Source organism: Sander lucioperca, chromosome 3 (assembly GCF_008315115.2).
Source record: "Sander lucioperca isolate FBNREF2018 chromosome 3, SLUC_FBN_1.2, whole genome shotgun sequence".
Taxonomy (NCBI): Eukaryota; Metazoa; Chordata; class Actinopteri; order Perciformes; family Percidae; genus Sander; species Sander lucioperca.
Genome location: NC_050175.1, coordinates 35,118,620 through 35,139,094, shown reverse-complemented (window position 1 = coordinate 35,139,094; position 20,475 = coordinate 35,118,620). Strand labels below are relative to the sequence as shown.

Here is a 20,475-nt window from a genome sequence, read left to right as displayed (position 1 = left end):
ATGCATCGAGATATCGAATCGAATCGAATCGCTGACATGATAATCGTAATTGAATCGAATCGGGAGATCAGTGAAGATTCACACCTCTATTTGTTAGCTTGGGTATCAGGGCCGGGCGAGGCTGAATACCAGCCAGGACGGAATTCACTTGGATATCTATTTCAAAAGCCTTTTTTCAAAAAAAGTGCCGATAAATAACGGTTTTAATCGAAATCTGCGGGAGACTCTCAACACGCGTCCTACTCCATTGGTTGCTCAGCAGCGCCCCCGTAATTACATTTTTACTAGTCAGAATGTATTTTGGATAATCAAGTTTACAACATAGATATCTGGAACGTTTGTTTTATTTTGGATATCTGAAATTAGAGTTTTGACTAGTAACAATTGTATTGTAGATATCTGAAATGGGAGCTCTTCCTAGTAATAATTCGTTGTGGATGTCTGAAATTGAAAGCCCCATACACATGAATGGGAAACGTTTGTACTAGTAAGAATGATGTTGTGGATATCTGAAATGACCATTCTACATAGGAAGAATGCCATTGTGGATATCTGAATTTCTTTTTGACTAAGAAGAGTTGAATTATGGATATCTGCATTAAATATCCAGTCTAGCTATTAAATGTTAAAATGGCTTGCCATAATATATAATGTAATATATATATATATATATATATATATATATATAACAGTTCTGTTAGCAGCATATTTATTAAAGGTCGTTTAATCATGTCATTTAGGCCTATTGCAATCAGTCCGACGCTTTTGAAGTCATCATTTCTCCCCGCCGCCGTTTCCTCCGGACGAGCAGCTGTCAGCCAATGGGCTTCGAGATGTGGCCACATCTCTGCGATTCAGGAAACTCTCCTCCTCCGCAACCGTCCGCCACTCAACAAGTCAAGCAAGACAAGCAAGCAAGCAAGTCAATCCCATTTCGGGTTTTCCCTTTCAAAATAAAACCGTAACTGACAAATGTCTCACAACACAGATGGTCTAACTGTCAGTGAAAGATAATAGGCTGTTCTGCAGTGGAATGAAGAATACACTGTGTTCCAAATTATGATGCAAATTATATTTTTCACTGATTTTCCTAAATAGTCGATGCAAATGACAGTCAGTATAATTTTCAAGTCACCAACCGTTAGGGTATAAGTCGAATTTAATTGAACAAACCACATAATGAAAACAGTATTTTTTTTTTTTTTATATTTAAAAATGAAAAAAACTTAAAATGCACTGTTCCAAATTATTATGCACAACAGAGTTTCAAAGCATTTTATAGGTTGTAAAGAACTGAAAATGGTCATTTGCTGAATTTGCAGCATTAGGAGGTCATATTTACTGAAATCAAAAGCTATTTCAATCAAACACATCTTAACAGGACAAGTTACATGTTAACATAGGACCCCTTCTTTGATAGCACCTTCACAATTCTTGCATCCATTGAACTTGTGAGTGTATGGAGAGTTTTTGCTTGAATTTCATTGCAGGATGTCAGAATAGCCCCCCAGAGCTGCTGTTTTGATGCAAACTGCCTCCCACCCTCATAGATCTTTTGCTTGAGGATGCTCCAAAGGTTCTCATTAGGGTTGAGGTCAGGGGAGGATGGGGGCCACACCATGAGTTTCTCTCCTTGCAGTGGGCCCAGAAATACATGAAGACTAATTTTCAAACAGTCTTGTTTACTGATGAGTGTCGTGCAACCCTGGATGGTCCAGATGGATGGAGTAGTGGATGGTTGGTGGATGGCCACCATGTCCCAATAAGGCTGCGATGTCAGCAAGGAGGTGGCGGAGTCATGTTTTGGTCCGAAATCATGGGGAGAGAGCTGGCAGGCCCCTTTAGGGTCCCTGAAGGTGTGAAAATGACCTCGGCAAAGTATGTCGAGTTTATGACTGACCACTTTCTTCCATAGTACAAAAAGAAGAACCGTGCCTTCCGTAGCAAAATCATTTTCACGCATGACAATGCACCATCTCATGCTGCAAAGAATACCTCTGTGTCATAGGCTGCTATGGGCATAAAAGGAGAGAAACTCATGGTGTGGCCCCCATCCTCCCCTGACCTCAACCCTATTGAGAACCTTTGGAGCATCCTCAAGCAAAAGATCTATGAGGGTGGGAGGCAGTTTGCATCAAAACAGCAAGGCACGGTTCTTCTTTTTGTACCATGGAAGAAAGTGGTCAGTCATAAACTCGACATACTTTGCCGAGGTCATTTTCACACCTTCAGGGACCCTAAAGGGGCCTACCAGCTCTCTCCCCATGATTTCGGACCAAAACATGACTCCGCCACCTCCTTGCTGACGTCGCAGCCTTATTGGGACATGGTGGCCATCCACCAACCATCCACTACTCCATCCATCTGGACCATCCAGGGTTGCACGACACTCAGTAAACAAGACTGTTTGAAAAGTAGTCTTCATGTATTTCTGGGTCCACTGCAACTGTTTCTGCTTGTAAGGAGAGAAACTCATGGTGTGGCCCCCATCCTCCCCTGACCTCAACCCTATTGAGAACCTTTGGAGCATCCGTAAGCAAAAGATCTATGAGGGTGGGAGGCAGTTTGCATCAAAACAGCAGCTCTGGGGGGCTATTCTGACATCCTGCAAAGAAATTCAAGCAGAAACTCTCCATACACTCACAAGTTCAATGGATGCAAGAATTGTGAAGGTGATATCAAAGAAGGGGTCCTATGTTAACATGTAACTTGTCCTGTTAAGATGTGTGATTGAAATAGCTTTTGATTTCAGTAAATATGACCTCCTAATGCTGCAAATTCAGCAAATGACCATTTTCAGTTCTTTCCAACCTATAAAATGCTTTGAAACTCTGTTGTGCATAATAATTTGGAACAGTGCATTTTGAGTTTTTAATTTTTAAATATAAAAAAAAAATACTGTTTTCATTATGTGGTTTGTTCAATTAAATTTGACTTATACCCTAATGGTTGGTGACTTGAAAATTATACTGACTGTCATTTGCATCGACTATTTAGGAAAATCAGTGAAAAATATTATTTGCATAATAATTTGGAACACAACGTGTATATAGGCCTTCCTCCTACACTTGATAAATTAGGCTAAAGAATCAAAACATTTTATAAGAGAAGACTAAGAGGATATTTAACACACCTTGGCTTTGTAGCCCATATGTATACGATAAAAGGCCTTTGGACCTTCTATCAAGGCATTCAAGGTTTTTTCTGGAGTAGGCCTAGGCTCCTGTGAGCAGAAAGTGGATGCCCCGACTAGTAATTTAGTGGAGGACATATGTAATGAAAAATCCCAACACTACTTTAAGAATTCAACCGTCTGAGATGAATAAAAAGTTGTTTTTTTAAAGTGGAGTTACAAAAACCACATCACAATGTCACACAACTAAATCCATTGTCTTAAGAATACTGTGAGAAACTTAAGTTGTGACAGTAAAAAAAATTCTCCCTTATGGACACTATTTACGTTGTTCATTTTGTATGAAAGGCAATAAAAGTAAACAAATAAAAAGCGTCAAATCGCGGCGAAAAAAGGTTCAAAATTAACACTTTTATTTTGTAAGACAACAAAACAACATCCGGTTAAGTCAGCCTTCGCTGTCTGAGCTTGACTCACCTCAGGTCTTGCTGCAATCTTGAACGGTAGTGACTGATGAGTGTAGTGTTGTGGAGTCGCCTGGCTGGCTCTGTCTTCAACGTACATTTTCCCAGTTTTATTCAGTGTTTTACGGAACATTTTCTCCAGAGGTGAAGCCTAACACGTCTATCGAAGATGTCTGTGGCCGGACTGAAAAAACAGTTCCACAAAGCCAGTCAGGTATGGAGCCGCCTGTTATTGCTCGTTCATAACAATTGTATTGGATGTGGACCTTGTTTGCTGCTAACGGGTAAACGGAATCGGGCTTCAGGTGATTAGAAAACATTAAAAGTAGCAAACTTTATATTCTTACATGTAACTGTGGTGGATTGTGGTGCAAAATCAGACACTGTTTCGAGGCATTTTAAGCTACCTGTGTACCGTTAACGTTACTTTTTATACAGATAATTTCGTTTTGTACGAAGACAACGTCACACCAAACTCCGTTGAAAAATCCGAAATTTAAACGTATTCTCGCATATAGGCAAACACACATGCGTTGTTAGGGGTAATTTAAGAGCGTTTACGAAACACTCAAATCTCATGGATATTTCGGCAATGTTATTGACGTATAAATTATTCACCTCGCAAAACACTAACACTTTAATACAATTTCAAATGTTAGATCGTGTTGCCGTTGTTTCCAAGCTAGTATCAGTGGCGGAAAAAGGTGATATCATACTGTCAGGAAAAGCTGTAAAAAAATGTTTTTTTTAAATCTTTGTTTATTGAATATTAAAAAATATATAATAATATTTAATAAATATAATATTTTACCTAGCTGCGTTATAAAACTTAACATTTTCTGCCGTAGTTTGGCGTGACATTATCTCTATAGGAGAGATAACCGATTCTGAGTCTTTAATAGAGATGGTCCGATACCATTTTTTGCTTCCCCGATTCCGATACCTGAACTTGCGTATCGGGATACCAAGTACTGATCCGATACCAGTGTGTCATATATTTTATTATGTTTTAACAACTGTATACTACTATCCCTGTATGGATGTGATATGATTTCTATCTTTGTTGTACGGTCTGGCTCAGGTTAAACTCTTTGTGAAACATGAACAAACACAAACAATGAATGCCACAGAACTTTCTTTTTTTATCCAGTTTGACAGTCAGTTATAACGGAAAAAGAACATAAAAATTTCTTTAGGGCTTTATTACGTGGTATCGGATCGGTGCATAAACTCCAGTACTTCCCGATACCGATACCAGCATTTTAGGCAGTATCGGAGGCAATACCGATACTGGTATCGGTATCGGAACATCTCTAGTCTTTAACGTTTACATGTGAGAGACCATACTTAAGCCTAGTTTTACTATATAACGAGGGTATTACACTAGCTGTTAGGATTCTGTTAGCTAGTGAGCATTAGGTTTGTCCAGATGTAACAGCATATGTCTTACTATCCAAGGGTCTGTTTTGACTGCTTTTTTTATGAATCGTAATGCAGGAATCAAAAGTAGCGGAGGTGTCTTCTGCAGAATAGCAATCAGTGGCGGTTCTACATTGAATTACACCCTGGGCGAGACCCCCTTCGAGCGCCCCCCCCCCAAAAGATATTTTATTATAACATTTGTTGTCATCAAATTATATGAAAAAACCAAAGCTCCAAAACTGTCTCTTAATACTTTCCAACATTCCTAGGCCCATTTATTTCTACTGAAAACGTCAATCTTTAAAGGTCCCATGGCATGGAAATTTCACTTTATGAAGTTAACATTAATATGCGTTCCCCCAGCCTGCCTATGGTCCCCCAGTGGCTAGAAATGGCGATAGGTGTAAACCGAGCCCTGGGTATCCTGCTCTGCCTTTGAGAAAATGAAAGCTCAGATGGGCCGATCTGGAATCTCCTCCTTATGAGGTCATAAGGGGAAAGGTTACCTCCCCTTTCTCTGCTTTGCCCGCCCAGAGAATTTGGCCCACACATGAAAAAAAGCTCATTGTGGGACTGGCTCTAGTGGCTGTAATTCTGCACCAAGGCTGAATTTCGGGAAAGATAATTCAGATACAGTATTAGGGGACCACTAAGGTCCATATAAAAGCATCCAAAAAGCACCATGTCATGGGACCTTTAACATGCGTATAGGATGTTGGCAGCCTGGGGGTTAAAGAATTGATTTTAGTATTAAATGAATGCACCTTGACTTACATATTTACATGCACTGTAGCTACCTGTAGTATGTACAGTATGACCTGTGTACTACTAGCTAATCACTTCCTATAGACATGCTGCTCATTGATGTGTTTTTAACAAGATGTTGCTCATTGATGTGTTTTTGGAGGAAGAAGATTGATCAGGCTGTGGTTTGGGTCTTTAGTAAAAAATGTACCCCAGCACATACAGTAATGCTATGCGACGTCCCAAACTGGACACATCTGAGAGTAAAATGGATATTCCAAATATATTTAAGACTTAGCCTATAATGAACTATGTGTGGAGCTAATTCTCTGCTTTGGTAGGACACACACACACACACACACACACACCCCGTGCATGAGCTTCCTTGTGAATCCTAAATAGCGCGCCGAGCCGCAGAGCTGGATGGCATCGCAGGGTGTCCGTTGCCAGACTGGAGCAAAGACCACTATAGGAGCCGTTAGCGCGGATACAACTGCCTGGGAGTGCACCATCCCTTTATCACTATTAAATCACTGTTATTTATTATCAACCTTTCATTTTTAAGTGCTCGTGCCTCCCCAATGTGTCATGAAAAAACGCCGCCCCAGGCGGCTGCCCGCTTCGCCCGTGCCAAAAACCGATACTGATAGCAATAATCCAACTTGTCACGTCTGTCCGCAATGCCGTGTAAATCAAAGGCAGGAGGAATGATATGGAGCCATCGGAAACATTGACCCAAACAGGCCTTCTTATAACAACGATTTCACACAGAGGTTGTTAATATGCTGTAATCTGGGCATGCATCCGCTACTCTGAAATGAACTTTAACGTTACCCGATTGGCATGTTATTCCCACAGCCTCCTGCCACCAAAAAGACTTGGTATATAACCATGGTGGGCAGCTGGGAGTAACTGTGAACCAGTTCCAACATTTAGATAACATGTTAATGGAAACAAATGCTGCCTGATGGATCATCTGTTCATCTAGACGAGCAGTGGCTTTCAATGATTGAGAAAAGGAACCTTTTGTGGGTAAAGTAAGCGAGCCAGGTGGAAATGGATTGGATTAAAACTGGAGCTTGGCATGGGGTTTTCCTCTCACAGGCTCGTTGTTTATTTGTTAGGTGCTCCCTAATCATAGCCTACATGTCGCCTGCTGATGCATTTGGCCATCGGGCATACAGGGGTTCTGCCACCCGACAACAAAGTATTGTGTTTCAGGTTGAGGTGGGATTGTTTGTTGTGTAGATAGGGCTGGGCAATATATCGATATTATATCGATATCGTGATATGAGACTGGATATCGTCTTAGATTTTGGATATCGTAATATCGTGATATGACACAAGTGTTATCTGTCCCTGGTTTTAACGGCTGGATTACAGTAAAGTGATGTCATTTTTTGAATTTACCAGACTGTTCAAGCTTTTCTATTATTTGCCTTTACCCACTTAGTTATTATATAGACATTAATGATGATTATTTATCAAAAATCTCATTATGTAAATATTTTTTTGTAAGCACCAATTGCCAACCCTACAATATCGCCGCAATATTGATATGGAGGTATTTGGTCAACAATATCGTGATATTAGATTTTTTCCGTATCGCCCAGCTCTACGTGTAGAGCTTTAAGCTTTTGCTGGGTTTCAGTTTCGTTATTATCATCTCTCTCTCTCTCTCTCTCTCTCTCTCTCTCTCTCTCTCTCTCTCTCTGACTGTACCAATAAGATGCATCTATGTGCATTGCTCAGTGGGAATAGAAAGGGTGTGCAGAAAAGTATTATGCACATCCATAACGTAAAACAGGGTTCTCGGAGAGGGACGAGTAGGTCAAAAGTTGCTAAGAAACTCCCGCACGCTGTCTACCTTGCAAAGATAAATTGAATAGCTGGCAACGTTATGGTACTAGACCATCGTCAGGCAAATGTCAGGCGTTAAATACTGAGGAGCCATCTTTTATAGGAGGTGACTGTTTGTTTGCACCAACTTCCACATCAAATAAGGCAACATTACCACACAGTAATGTAGGGGTGTTGAAACGAATCATTGCATCGATGCATCGCAATGCCGATCTAGACGATTCTGCACGGATGCAGCGACAGACCATAATCGATTATTGCCTACTGATGTTACTTGTTGATTTTCCTGTCTGTTGCCTGCTGTGTTCAGTCTTTTTTAAGAGCAGATACAATTAAAAAAGGGAAGTTATATGGGAAGTGTATATATCTGACTGCTTGAATTTGTTGATGAAAACCATGTGTAGCAATATGTAATAATCTTGAGGAGTTGACGCATCGCGATGTCGAATCGATTTGAATCGTTGACAGGATAATCGCAATCGAATCGTGAGACCAGTGGAGATGGAGATTCACACCCCTACAGTAACGGAAATGTGAAAGAATGTTATGTAATGTTGCCTTATTTTATGTGGAAGTTGGTGATTGGTGCAAACAGTCTCCAAAGATGGCTTCTCAGTATGTCACACCAATTGCCTGATCACAGGCTAGAACCGAAACCTCGCCAGCTATTAAGTTCATTTATGCTATGTTTCTTTGCAGCAATAGAAAGAGTGTAGCCAATGGGTTGCATTAGCTCGGTGAGCTAACGATCAGTACTGGATGGAAAAAAGCACAAATATAGCCTTGTCTTGAGCTGGGTGCCATACGAGTCTTAAAGGTCCCATGACATGGTGCTCTTTGGATGCTTTTATAAAGGCCTTAGTGGTCCCCTAATACTGTATCTGATGTCTCTTTTATATAGGCCTTAGTGGTCCCCTAATACTGTATCTGAAGTCTCTTTTATATAGACCTTAGTGGTCCCCTAATACTGTATCTGAAGTCTCTTTTATATAGGCCTTAGTGGTCCCCTAATACTGTATCTGAAGTCTCTTTCCCGAAATTCAGCCTTGGTGCAGAATTACAGCCACTAGAGCCAGTCCCACAATGAGCTTTCCTTAGGATGTGCCATTTCTGTGTCTGTAGCTTTAAATGCTATTGAGGAGGAGAAAGGGGGGGGGGGGGGTAACCTTTCCCCTTATGACATCATAAGGAGAAGATTCCAAATCGGCCCATCTGAGCTTTCATTTTCTCAAAGGCAGAGCAGGATACCCAGGGCTCGGTTTACACCTATCGCCATTTTTAGCCACTGGGGGACCATAGGCAGGCTGGGGGAATGCATATTAATGTTAAAAAACCTCATAAAGTGAAATTTTCATGCCATGGGACCTTTAAATTTGACAGTACCGGTCAGGTTCAGCCAAGTCGGGTCTTTAAGGGACTATAATAAATATTTATATTTTCATTTTTAGCTTTAAGAAACCCTTCAGCCCCTCTTTCAGCTCATGGTTATGGGGTTTATGGCTTGCAACTTTATTGTGTGTTTTATAGGGCTGGGTAACGAATTCAATACTTTTTAGGCACCAACCGAATTGAAAGTATCGGAAAATGCCTCGTCATTTAATAGCCATTTTTCAATACCTAAGGAGTAGGCATGGGCCGGTATGAGATTCTGACGGTATCATAACCGTGAAAATATCACGGTTTCACGGTATTGCGGTATTGCATTTACAGATTTAAAATGTTTTCATTTTTAAATGTCAATGTCTTTTATTTTGAAACACACTGGCACACTGGCAGGGAGAAGGATTTCTAAAGTGCACTTCCTGTCCTTTAAGACTCATTAAAAAAAAACCGCTCATACAACTGTACAACAGTATGACAGAAAATGTTAGTGGTTTTAAAAGCGTGACTTTTTCGAACCGTGGTATACCTTGAAACCGGTAACCGGCCCATGTCTACTAAGGAGTAGATCTCATCAGGGTCAGTGAGCCAATAAGCATGCAGCATGCTTCTACGAAGATCTAATAGTGCTTGTGATTGGCTGTCTAACGTTACACGTCGTAGAGACACGCACGAAAAACTCTACGTTACACAGAGACGGCTCACATAGTAGGAGCTTAAACTAAAAAAAAACGTAATTCGCCGTAATGTTGTAATTCATTTGTGTTTTTATAAAATTGGTATCAAAAAAAGTATTGTTTAGAAACCGGTATTTAAGTCACAGTACTGGTATGGGTACCGTTATCGCCATTCTTTGAACAACACCCAGCCCTAGTGTGTTATAGCCTGATCATTACTGGATTCTTGAGTCCAATACTATACCGATATTTGGGAGTTTTGATGTGGATATACATCAGCTGATAGTAATTTCTTTAACATTACCACATGACATAAACGTAAACAATCCTGATGCCTTCTTTGAAACATTGTTCTGATCGTAACCGAGATACACACTCACCTTTGTATCTAGCGCTGATGCATTGTGGGGGCAGGGAGAGGGGAGAGTTTCATTGGAGTTACTGTGTAACTAACTAACTCCTCAGCTACTGGGTTTATTACCTTTTAAGTAGCTCTGGTTAGCCTTTCCCTGTGAAAACAAAGCCTTATTTTCCCAAGAGCTGGTGTTTAGTTAAATATTACATTTCTGCACGTTCAATTTCTTTTTCACACCTTGCTGTTGGCCAACCCTGGCAGGCTACAGGCCAGGGCCTGTCTTATCGGATACAAAGATGACATGATAATTAGTCACCTAACGATTCCAGCTCCCTGTGTGTGACAGTAGACATCCAGACAGACCATGTGCTCCAATTTACAACTTCAGTGGAAATTTTTATTGTATTTTTAGGGGCATTTTAGGCCTTTAATTCCACAGGACCGATGGAGACATGAAAGGGGAGAGAGAGGGGGAATGACATGCAGCAAAGGGCCGCAGGTCGGAGTCGAACCCGCGGCCGCTGCGTTGAGGAGTAAACCTCTGTAGCCTATATGTGCGCCTGCTCTGCCAACTGATCTAACCCGGCCACAGCAATTTTTATTTTTATAGCACCTTTCATTACAGGTAAACCCAAAGTGCATACATTAAAAACGGTTGTTATGTCCCCTTCAATAGAAAACTATAGGCATGAACATTAGAAAAAAGCATAAACAGAAATAAGAATACAGGTACCACTATAACCCCAAAAATACAATTTGACATGATTCTATTTGAATAGTATTAAATATTATACCATGGTATGGGTGAATGCTCGATTCTGATTGGCTGCAGGGTGTCCATAAAAAAGTGTCATAGGACGTCAGAGGCTCTATAACACTCATACACTCTTATACTGTACTACTGATACCACTAATGGAATATCTTCATAAATGTGGGCAAAATTGGTAACTTTCTGTTTGTGTTCGTATTTAAAAAAAAAAAAAAAAAAAGAACCCTTATATAATTGTGGAATTAACTCTATTCACATCATAAATTCAGCATAATGTACATTTCCACAGCACTAGTCTATCGGTACAACAACAGAGTCATGTCATACTCACCGCTCTGCTGCTTTCACTTTCTCTTTAATAGAGAACTGCTGTTCATGTTTGCATTGCTTCTACTAGGTTTCGGTTGGGATTGCTGTAGAGTTGCCGACAGTGAAAGTACACACTTCCTGCAGATATTTAAAAATGAAAGCCTGCCAAGAAAGTGAGGTATTTTGCACTTTGAGCCCCTGGAAAGCTTTTTAAAGTGCCCATATTATGAAAAAAAACACTTTTTCTGGGATTTGGGGTGTTATTTTGTGTCTCTGGTGCTTCCACACGCATACAAACTTTGAAAAAAAACCCATCCATGCTGTTTAGAGTGAGATACGGGTTTCTAAATGTGTCCTGCCTTCAGTCTCCGGGTGAGCTGGTCAAAATCTGCACGGCTTTCTACGTCACTAGCCGAAACGAGGGGCCTAGGGGGCTAACCGTTAGCATGCTGGCGCTAGCATGCTAGCGCTAAAAAAGTTTTAAAAGTATCGTTTTCGCACCGGTATCGTAAAAAACCCAAACAATACCCAAACCCTAGTTTTACAAAAATTCTAGCTTCACTAAGTTAAATGTATTAGTATTAGATTAGTATATGTATTTGTTATTTTTGTAAACAAAAAACCGGTGTGCAGCTCTGTTATCTAAGAGCTATAAGTATCGGATCGGGACTCTGTATCGGCAGAAATTCAATGTTTGAAAAACCGGATCGGGGGGCCAAAAAGGCTGATCGGGACATGCCTAGACGGAAGCTTAAGGGGAATTCCGGTCGATTTCAACACATAGCTCTGTTGTTTGTGTTGCTCGTACACCGAGTTATGCTCAAGGGCGGACTGGCCATCTGGCGTACCGGGCACTTTCCCGGTGGGCCGACGTGCTTTTTTAATTAAATTTTTTATAAAAGTGGTAGGACTAGATCAGCGGCCCACTGATTTTTCAATTGACACTGGGCTGGCCCAAAACACTTTAGTCAAAAAGATCACATAGGCTAGGTTTTTCCATACACCCCCTACTCTCACAATGAAATGGACTAGTCCGTAACGGTGCGCGGCGCGAAAGATAAACACACAGTCAGTGACAGGAGAACTGGGAAGTACACAAACAGATAGGAGGCAAGACGAGTCTAAACGCGAAAATGAAACAAAGGTGCCGAGAAGCTGCGTGAGAAAAGAAACCGGCCCTTCAGGCAGACGCTGCCAAATGTGTCAAATTGACAGACATGTTTTCGGCGGTAGCAGGACCTTCATCAGCTCCCGTGGCTGATGATAGTGGTGGTGGTGGTGGTGGTGGTGGTGGTGTCGGTGTCGGCGGCAGCGACATGCAGAGTGAGGAGGAGAGGGACAGAGATGAGGGAGTGAGGGTATGCCCTGCGGTAAGCAGAACTCCCCTTAAAACACTTTGCCCCTTGATAAAACTGAGCCAAAAACAAGTGGTGGACAAACTGTTGATGATAACACTACAACAATAAAAGAAGTAGGCATGCTATACTGTATGATTGCATTAGTTTGGCTAAGTGCCAAGTGCACTGTAAGTGTGTCTGAGATAATGTTTTCACCGTTTTATTATTATTAGGCTATATTAGTCTACCTTTCATTCACCAAAGTAGCCTACATCTTAATAATAAGCAGAACACCACCTTAAGGTTCATCAAACCTTAAGCTTGTGCATTTGTGTCCTTAAAGTAGCCTAGATAAACATTGCATATCATGCAAACTTTCTTAACGAGAATTGTAGCTTTTCTATCTGCATTGGCAGACAAAAACTCATGAAAGACCTCTTCAAATTAAAGCACAGGGCCTCTTCAGTCGTGAAATGATATATATATATAGCTTGTTTTATAATTCATGAGGAGTAAACCGTTTTATTGTATCAATAAATGGCACTTTTTTGAAGTATTTAATTAATAAAAAAATTTAATTAATAATAAATGTCAACTCTCACTGATTCTTGCTTACTCATTACATGGCGTTAGTAGTTTTAAGGAGTAGGAGTTGGTATACATATTCAGGGGAGCGCAAGGACGGGTGGTATTTGTGATCTTATGTGGTGGGCCGGTCTGGGCCAAAATGCCAGGACCGATTTTTGGTCCCAGTCCACCCCTGGTTATGCGCCTGCTACAGCTCGCACCCAGGCGGCTGAAACGGGGCAGGTTTTAAACGTGCTTTTAGCCTCTTAACATGTTTGAGATGTCATTACAAGTGCCTAGCCATGTGAACTGATTCCTTCTGAGTGAACACAGTGAATATGACTGCAGTAGATGTGAAAGAAATGCATAAAGTTTGTGCTAATTCAGCTAGTGCACATACCTCTGTTTAGTTCTGGTGAAGTCGATCGTCAAACTCATACAATCCAATATTCCAAAACGTATTTTTCCCACCAAATAACAATGGTCGCGAATTGCCGTGGTTATGTCCCTAGTAATGACTACGTAGCAACAAAGATAGGCCGTAGCCTGACATCACAACTGAGCCTGCACAGCTCCAACAAGGCTTGAGTTTAACAGCGATTGATAAACTGAAAAGTGGAAGTAACTGGAAAATAAAGGATTTAGTAAGTAATTTAGAAAAAATTACAGATTGCAATTTAATTTGCAATTATAATATTGGTTAGATGTTTTTCTGAAATTCCTCCAAACCCTGCCCCCTCCTCAGTAGAACTTCCCTCCACTTGCCTCTGATTAGAACCAACCAAAGAAACACACAAGCTGTGTTCAAAACTGCTCACTCACTCTCTATTTGCTATACAGTTTTATACAGTGGAGGCCACTGGTCTTTGTGCGCTGTAAAAAAAAATACATGTTGATTGTAGGGCTGTGTATATGCAAGAATCTGGCGATACGATACGTATCACGATACATGGGTCACGATTCAATATATTGCAATATATTTCGATACTGTGCGTAAGGCAATATATTGGGACATGATGTACATAAAAGTCAAAGAAGTTTACTTTAGGTAAACAATTCAGTACACAGAAAATCAAACTGCCAGTTTGGGACTGTGGTTCCCAGGTTCTTAGTGAGCTAATGTTTATATGCCAAAGTAGGTCAAAGTTCAGCCATAGCTACATTGTTAGCTTCTAGCAAAAAGTCAGGCACTGCTAGGCACTGTTAGGCAAAGACACTAGTGGTGTCTCAGCATAGCCATCTAGCAGAAGGGGGTTTAAACACAACATAAACGTCAACCACTGTCTTACATGAATATTTTTGAACGTTTAAAAAAAAAATAAAAAAATAATTGATATTGCCTTTTTGAAAATCGATACATTATTGCAAAATAAAATATCGCAAATAAGTGTATCGATTTTTTCTTACACCCCTAGTTGAAAAAATGTAATTCGGATGTTATCTACCTGGGAGGGTCTCAATATACCTGGGCGGTGCGCCCAAGTAGAACCTATGTATGGGAAACACTGTATAGTGAATGAAATTAACCGAGGAGAATTGGAACACCACTACAAGATGGCGAACACACTATATAGTGCACTATATCCGCGATAAGGAACGGTTTACCAACACAGCTAATGTCTCGATGGATATAGAAATTCCCAGACTAAATACTATCAGTTATCTAACTGTATAGAGAGTGCTGGCATTGGTAATGACCTTAGAGCAGCATCGGGGTGAATCATGGATCAGGCCACACATCAGACATATATTATCTGATTCAGAGTATCAGAGTCCTGTTGCCTCCCAGCAGCGAGGAAATCTCATGTTGGCCATCTGGGCTTATACGCAGGAGAATATGGATGTCATTATTCATCTCGCGAAGTCACTGCTGTGTGAGCTAAATGTCAACCTGCCACTTCCTGTTTGTGTGTCAGTCTGTACACCGCATGGTTGCGGTGTGTGAGCCCCCTCCACAGTTTGATCAGTGTGATTGTGCATTGAACTAGACATGCAGTCTCTCTTTCACAGCCCTGTTTTCAGGAGATGGCATGGAGGGCAGGTCTCTTACACAGGGACGTTCTCCACTCTCACAAAGAGCTGCAAAGATTAGTCGATTAACCGATTAGTTGTCAACTAATCAATTAATCGCCAACTGTTTTGCTAATCGATTGATCCCTTTGAGTCATTTTTGAATGGAAAAAAGTCAAAAAATGTCTGTCAGCTTGTTAAATGTGAATATGTTCTAGTTTCTTCCCTCCTCTGTGACAGTAAACTGAATGTCTTTGAGTTGTGGACAAAACAAGACATTTGAGGACGTCATCTTTGGGCTTTGGGAAACACCGATCCACATTTTTCACGCTTTTCTGACATTTTAGAGACCAAACAACTAATCCATTCATCCAGAAAATACTCGACAGATTAATCAACAGTGAAAATAGTCGTCATTTGCAGCCCTAAAATGAAATACAGGTGTTTCCTTTTGTGGGCAGTGATTTCATATATTTACATATTTACTGTACATGATTTTTTCCCTGGTACCGCTTTGATCTCCCTGTTGTTCTCTGAGTAATGCAGTGATGAGCAGCCAAAGCCCCGGCTGTAAAACAATTCAGAGCTTTTCTAACATTTACCTCACCCACAGTAGTTTCCTGCTACTGGAAACACAGGGAGAAACTTTCTGAAAATAACAACCAGACTGTCCAAAACACACTAATCACCCACCGCCAAACAAACAGTTTTTAGAACTAGGTGTAGCCTTTGTCATCTATGTCGAAAATACTGTTTGGTATTTTCACCAGCTTCCTGAAGGGGAAATGTAGAGACCGGGGCTGAGAGATGTAGAAATCTTTCTGAACCAGCAATAGATAACTGGGAAGGGAAACACTGTCGCTTCCTGTTTATTTCAACCATATCTGATTTTTTTTTCTCCACTGTTATTGGAAAAAGGAGCAAGGGGAATGGAGGGGGAATACAATCGCTGACCTTTTTAGATAAACCAACGTGAATTTTTCGAAGTGTGCATTCTTCCTCGCCCTCTAAGTCAACACTGGTTGGCTGAGAGAATCCAGGAAACTGCTGCTGTTTTCTGTGGGTGGGGACTTTAAGTTAGGGCTGCAACTACTCCAGCTATTTTCATTATCTGTTAATCTGTTTGGGTAGTTTTTGGATTCACCAATCAATCTTTTAGTGTTTGAAATGTTAGAAAATACCCAAAAGAAATGACCACCACCTTTTTACCAGAGACCTAGTTGACATCTTAACCCTTGTGTTGTAATTGGGTCAAATTTGATCCGTTTTCTAAATGTCTATATCAGAAACATGGGTTTCTTTTTAAAGGACAATTCCAGCGCAAAATTAACCTAGGGGTTAATAACATATGTGTACCGAGTCGAACGTTCTCTGGGATCTGTTTTCATGCTAATCGAATGTGTCTCTAGCTTGAAACAAGCTACCGCACACCGGGGGGTTAGCTGCTAACGCTAGCTTTCGGAGCACAGGGTAAATCACTATTTGATACCACTAACAAAGCTCGATAATGAGGGTACCTACATGCAAACCGAAGCATTGAGAACTTTGCATGCGGCCGCCATCTTGGATAACAGTCATGACCAGTCGAACGACGAACGCCGTGCAACCAGTAACCAGTAACATAGCTCAAACACAGCGTTCGTGATTCGACCGCTCATGTCTGTACACTTACAAAGTTCTCAATGCTTCAGTTTGCATGTAGGGGCCCTCATTATGCTACCGTTTAAGTGTGGTGATATTTCGAGCCTTGTTAGTGGTATCAAATAGTGATTTACCCTGTGCCCTGAAAGCTAGCGTTAGCAGCTAACCCTCGGTTTGCGGTAGCTTGTTTCAAGCTAGAGACACATTCGATTAGCATGAAAACATGTCCCAGGGAACGTTCGACTCGGTACACATATGTTAGTAACCCCTAGGTTCAATTTGCGCCGGAATTGTCCTTTAACTACCTAATTTTGATTACCCAAAAATAACATGGATGATTCCATACAACGCGCTTCGCAAGTACAACAAAATATCTATACTTTCATTGAATATTGTGTGTTTTGTTCAATTTTTTAGCATTTGAAAAAAATATTCGAAATTTTTCGAAACAGTATCTCGACTGAACGTTGACATATATGCCATTCTGTGATTATCCTTCCTTTAATATTAGTCCAAAAAAATCATAATTTCTGCTTTTTAACTCAAGAATAAGCTATACATTCCTATAAATGAGGTTTATTGACCATGAATTCCAAAAATAAGTGTAAATCTAGTAATGAGTTGGTGTTAGTGGTGTTTATACATGGTAGTGAAAAGACGCGTTAAACGTCAAAGTGCCAAAAACATTGAAAAAAGTGCCAAAAGAGACGAAAAACGTTAGAAGATGTGATTTTCGGTTTTGACCCAGGAGGACGATGCATGGTCGAATGGAAGACACACAAGGGTTAAGATGTCTTATTTGTCCAGCCAACAGTCCAAAACCCAAACATAGTCAGTTTAGTAACGATAGAAAACGGAGAAAAGTGGCAATTCCTCACACATGAGACGCTGGAGCTAGAGAATGTCTGGCACTTTTTTTTTTTTTGCTTTATCAAAATTGTTGTGCAATAATTAAAAAATATGACCAAGGATGAACAAAAGATGGACAGCTGCGTTAAGTGGTTTTTTTTTGTATTTATTGGTATGGTGTATATGACAAAAGAATGAAATTAAAATAGCCCACTAAAAGCATAGGTATAAAAAAATAAGCAAATATGTGTTTATTTTAGGTTTAGGGCAGAAAATCTAAAAGCGCATGTATGTTGATTTTATTTTTGCTACAGTTTTTAAAATCGATTCTTTTCCCTAGAATCAATATTTCATTTTTTTATCAATGATTGACCTAAATATGTTCTGTTCATACTAGAAGTGTATTATTCTACTTTTGCTTTTGTCAAAGAAGGAAAAGTAAATCGCGACACTCAATACTACCGAATCGCAATACTTCTAGAATCACAATACATGAAAATCGCGATCCAAATCCAATCGGCACCAATACCAATTTATACTGTATACCGTCTTGCATTTTTCGGGTCACTTTATATTGTAAATTGGATAATACTTACATTGAAGATATGAACAGTCATTCTAAAAAGATCAGTTGTATGAATTGAGTGTGACTGTCTATGTGAGGTGTACGTTTCTGCATTATTTTGTGCTTGTGGTCTGGCACTGTGGTGAGTCTGGTGACACATGCAGGAGACCTGGAGATTAGCTGAGGGCCCGATCTGTCCTGCCTCTATCTGGGACTTGATAACGTCACTGTTGTTGTTTCGGACCCACTGCTCAGTTTACTGGCCAAAGTCCACAGTACAGGTGGAACCCACTGGAGCTGTGTGACTAATACTTCTGACATGTCACACACAGAAATGGGAGTACAAACCTGCAGTTACCCAATGTCTCTGTCCTCTACTCCACTTCCTCTGAGTCAACTTCAAATGACTGTATTCACGAATAATTCCTAAAACCTACGACAGTTTCACTTTTTCTGCGTGTCTACAGCTTTTGATAAATCTTTAAAACTGCTTAAATCATATAATCACAACTGGAAAACAATCACTGTGTAAAACTACATGGATTGTTTCTTTCAGAATTCTTTTTTAATTTTGTTTACCTTCTGACTGCTGGACTGCTGATATGTGATGTGTGTGCTATATTGTGTTGTGTTGCTGAGCGTGTGAACTGTACACGCGACATGTGAACTGTGTTGTGTCGTTGGGTATATGGATTGTACGCACTGATGTTCTGCACTAATGAAGTTCCTAATAGATACATAAAGTTTATTGAATTGGATTGTGTTACAAAAATTGTTAGATGCAACCGCCTTGGGTTCTGCCGTCATACTGAAGCTTTTAGTCAAGCAGCATATAAGGTTAAAACCCAAACTCCCTATCAGTGATACAGTTAAATGAAGGTTAAAGTGTCTCAGGGTGCTGAACGTGTGTGCTGTCGCGTGCACGCACGCAACGTCCATTGTCTTCTCCGTGCAGTAGCAACATGTTATTACTGTAATCTATCTACGCCTGCAGCCTGCCACAGAAACACAACTCCACTAGATAGAGATACAGCTGACACCTCGGAGGAAGGACTCTATCCATCTTTAATGACGGCGTGATGGAGGGACCGAGCCACAGTCGCCTGGAGGTCTGGCAGGCAGCCTGTCAGCTCATTAACTTTTCAGCAGCGCAACATTGTGTGACGTGGTTATGTTTTCCAGCTGACCAGCAGCTGATACGTGATATACAGAAACAGGGTGTCCTCTGGGAGGATTTCCTAAAAGAGGGAAATATGATACCAGTAGCTGTTCTCTTCCACTGACAAAAGACTTTGTTTCTTTTAAAGGGCCTAGAATATTTAATAGTTTTTCTAGTGGTTTCATGTTTAAAGCTATAGTGCATAGTTTCTGTCTCCTCCATGAGGAATTCTAAGTAATGACAACAACACTGTTGGCGTCTCCACATGATACAAGCCTTCCGTGATCTCCCCCTCCCCCCCTCCTCCACACAGTTGCTAGTAGCCAAGGAGGACAGGGAGGATTAAAAAGACATGGATGGATGGATATAAGAGGTAATTATCTTCAGTGGAGTTTCTGCACGGAAAAGTCACCAGACGACACAATCTTCTGAACATAGCCATACTGAGAAATACAGAGAGAGTTGTGTGGAGCTGATAGTCTTAATTTGGCAATGGCTTGAATGTAACGGACGTTCATTAATATAAATAAAGTCACGCGCTAAAGCTTTAAGCTTAAGCCCAGAAATTGTATTTAAAATTTTTATTTAAGAATTTTCTGTTTTTTAAGGACTTGACATAAATTACATTTGTGCAACACATCATATTCAAGAAAATCTATGGAGAACTACTTTAAAAAAAAAAAGATTAGCACTTCAGAATGCACAGCATTATGCAATGCATTACGTATTTATTTATTTATATATGTATTTGTGTTTGTACCTTATCTGTGAATTGTCTTTTGATGTGCTACTCTTCGTGTCTTTTAATTGCCACTTGGGGTTAAATAAAGTCGTTTGAATTGAATTGAAATTATTATTACAATACTTAATGTTACACTAGTAACAGTGTGCTGGAAATCCTACTACATAGCATGCACATGCACCAAATTGCAGTATGTAAATGGTAGCTGATGTCTTCGTCACATTAAAAAAGCATTTGTGGGAAACTTTTGCACAAATAATCAGTTGGGACTCATTTGTAGAAATGAGATTGCAGCTGGCATGCTATACAGATTGTGGTGAACATGGAACAATGAAGTGTAGAACCAGGGAGTAATGGCTTTAAAAGCAGTGGGAGAAGGTGGGTGCATTAATCAGAAAACAGACCCAGACCAAATTTGTTTCTGGTTAAGAGCTCCTGATAGAAAGGTTACTGTTCATGCTCTGCAGGGAAAAAATAGAAATACAGAAGAA

The 20,475-nt window shown here is 40.3% G+C and overlaps 1 protein-coding gene across 3 annotated transcripts in view; it reads left to right on the top strand.

Annotated features, from left to right (window-relative positions):
• The first annotated feature begins 3,606 nt into the window (after positions 1-3,606).
• The window catches only part of sh3gl3a (SH3-domain GRB2-like 3a), a 52,561-nt gene continuing 35,692 nt past the window's right edge, over positions 3,607-20,475 (top strand). For all 3 annotated transcript variants that reach the window (XM_031292737.2, XM_031292736.2, XM_031292735.2), the window contains exon 1: positions 3,607-3,811. In XM_031292737.2, the coding sequence (XP_031148597.1) occupies positions 3,767-3,811 (45 nt within the window). In that variant the 5' untranslated portion in view covers positions 3,607-3,766. The remainder of the gene's footprint in view (positions 3,812-20,475) is intronic.